Source organism: Lottia gigantea (genome assembly GCF_000327385.1).
Source record: "Lottia gigantea unplaced genomic scaffold LOTGIsca_258, whole genome shotgun sequence".
Classification (NCBI taxonomy): domain Eukaryota; kingdom Metazoa; phylum Mollusca; class Gastropoda; family Lottiidae; genus Lottia; species Lottia gigantea.
The window spans coordinates 71,217-73,936 of NW_008708785.1; the positions used below are offsets into that span (position 1 = coordinate 71,217).

Genomic DNA, 2,720 nt, shown 5'->3' on the forward strand with positions numbered 1-2,720 from the left:
GACTCTAGAGGATCCCCTAATAACAATCAGTTAAACATGTTATGGTATTATATATTTACAATAAATCTGAACATTAAGTTGTTTTGTAAGTTGTTTATTTAATACAGTATGCGTAACTGTACAGATATAAGAACCAGTTTGATCTCTAGTATTTATTAATAAAGAATTATATACTTACAATAAATCTGAACATTAAGTTGTTTTGTTAGTTGTTTATTTAATACAGTATGTGTAATTGTACAGATATAAGAACCAGTTTGATCTCTAGTATTTATTAATATAGTATTATATACTTACAATAAATCTGAACATTAAGTTGTTTTGTAAGTTGTTTATTTAATACAGTATGTGTAAATGTACAGGTATAAGAACCAGTTTGATTTCTAGTACTAAGTGATAAAGGGTTATTTAGAATTGTTGTTGAACCATCTTTAGACCAGTTGATGTTACAATCTGGTTTACAATCATCTAAACAGTTGACACTCTGACTCTTTCCTTCTATAACATCTATATTATCACTAGTAGGGTTAAATCTTATATTCTCTGGACCATCTGTAAAAATCACTTTAATTTTTCTATTGTTATTTTATCGATTGAATTTAACCAAATAACGCGGCTCATAAAATGAGAAAGGACATTTTTATACGCCCACACGTAAGATGGGCGTATATGTTTTCCTTCACAGAAAATGATGAATTAAGTGTGTATTATCGAGTCAGTTTGACTAGTGAATGATAATCTGAAAAATAAACTGAGATTAAAATAAACTTACAATAAACTGATACATTGGTTGATCCTTGTCCACCAGAATTACCTCTACAACAACATGTTGTATCATCTTGTTTATTTATATTACTTATATTGAGATATAGTGTTTTGTTGTTATTATTTATACATCGACATTTATATCTATTATCTGTTGAACTACTCTCACAGTTTATCATATTACATACAACAATATTGTTTCTACGGAACTCTACAAGACTAGGTGAATCTGTAACATCACATTGTAATCTATAATTTTCACCTAACACTGCATAACTTTCAGGAACTCCTCTTATAGTATATTGACCTGTAATATAAACAATATGATAATCAAACAACTTCTAGTTTTCATTCCATTTGATTTTGATTTCAGCACACAAAACTGTCGTTGGTACAATATTTCAATCTAAGATTATTTACATTAATTTAGATAAAATCATTCCATCAGTAAATTCTGAATTCAACCATTTCATTAACCAACAGTCAATCTAAGTTTTGGACCAAACCTTCTTAATAGAAACTCGATATCATGATGAATATTTCAGTTTGAACCAATCATTCTACCTCTCAATATAAAATACTTACAGATTTGCGTGAACTGACAAAATATACAACACGAAAAAGAATTCCACTATTTATATAAAGATTCTATATCGTTAAAATATTGTGATGGTAAAAGTCAAATATCAATCATAAAGATAAGTCAAGTCAAAGATCACAGTGCGATTCATGTTATCTTATTATATATGCATTTAGTGCAGGTTGAAGTGTAATATTTACTTTTATTGTTATGTCATATTATTCTACATAAAGACTTGTCTTATACATGAAATTAGTCTTATAGATGTATCATATGAGAAAATATACAATGTAAATACATCTCTTACCTGTAATTAGTACTGGTAAATAAACTATAACTATTAATATCAATATATATTTATACTCCATGTTATTGAATAATATTCAACAAGACGATCTTATCTTGTCATATATTTGGTTTACTTGTGTACAAGGCTCTAATTTACTTCCTCTTTTAAACATTAAAACACATATCTATGTTACAATATTTTTAGATATGACCTAAATACATAGTAAAATAATTTAGCAATGCCTAGATGGTATCACGTCAGAGGGGGTTCTCTTGAAAAACTGGAATCTCGGTTACCCAATTTTGGACCCCCTGAACCCTAATACCCTGATATCATGCGATATATTTTTGTTTAACATGGCCTAAATACATACTACTGTATTTTAGCAAAGACTAGATGGTAATCACGTCAGAGAGGGCTCTCCTGAGAAACACTGTAATCTCGGTTACAAACTTTTTTTGACACCTTGTACGCCAATAAATTATTTACCATCTCCTGCTATCCTTACCAAAGAATAACTTAATAAAAGACTAACAGATTACAGTCGTTATTTCGAGACAACTGTCCACAACGAAGAAACAGAAAATCTCGAGTCATTCATTTTACACTATGTCGATAATCACGTGCGGATTATGCAATTGAAAGGAAAATGGCGACTGGTTCGATGTTATAAATCCGCAATGCGATAATTTTGTCGTGAAAGCACGGGAATAGGTATGATTTTACTCAAAATTAGAGTCAGCGACAAAAACCCTGAAAAACGTAACAACGCAGTGATGCACTATGATATTTTTGTACCACTGCAATGCTTGTTTATTGTTAATGGCAGACAAAACTCTCACACTTGTGATGTTATAATTCGAAATTCAAAGTGACTTTACTGGAAACGGTCTCATGTTTCTTTTTATATTAAATAATAATAAAGTTGTCCCCCTTTATAAAGAATTTTTGCAAATACAGGTCCTATTTGAACAAGCTTTATTTTTGGGTAAAATATAAACTAAAACAAAATGAAACAATGAAGTAACTATAAAAATTGACATGATTACAGATATTTAGAGAAAAAAAACTGAATTATGATTTAAT

At 29.2% G+C, this 2,720-nt stretch overlaps 1 protein-coding gene across 1 annotated transcript; it reads right to left on the reverse strand.

Annotated features, from left to right (window-relative positions):
* Positions 1–274: 274 nt before the first annotated feature.
* On the reverse strand, positions 275–1,713 carry LOTGIDRAFT_175246 (hypothetical protein; the record flags this gene model as incomplete). The annotated part of the gene is made up of 3 exons (XM_009055876.1): positions 275–552; positions 773–1,072; positions 1,653–1,713. The coding sequence occupies 3 exons, from the start codon at positions 1,711–1,713 to the stop codon at positions 275–277; spliced, it is 639 nt and encodes a 212-aa protein (XP_009054124.1).
* Between the last annotated feature and the right edge of the window lie 1,007 nt (positions 1,714–2,720).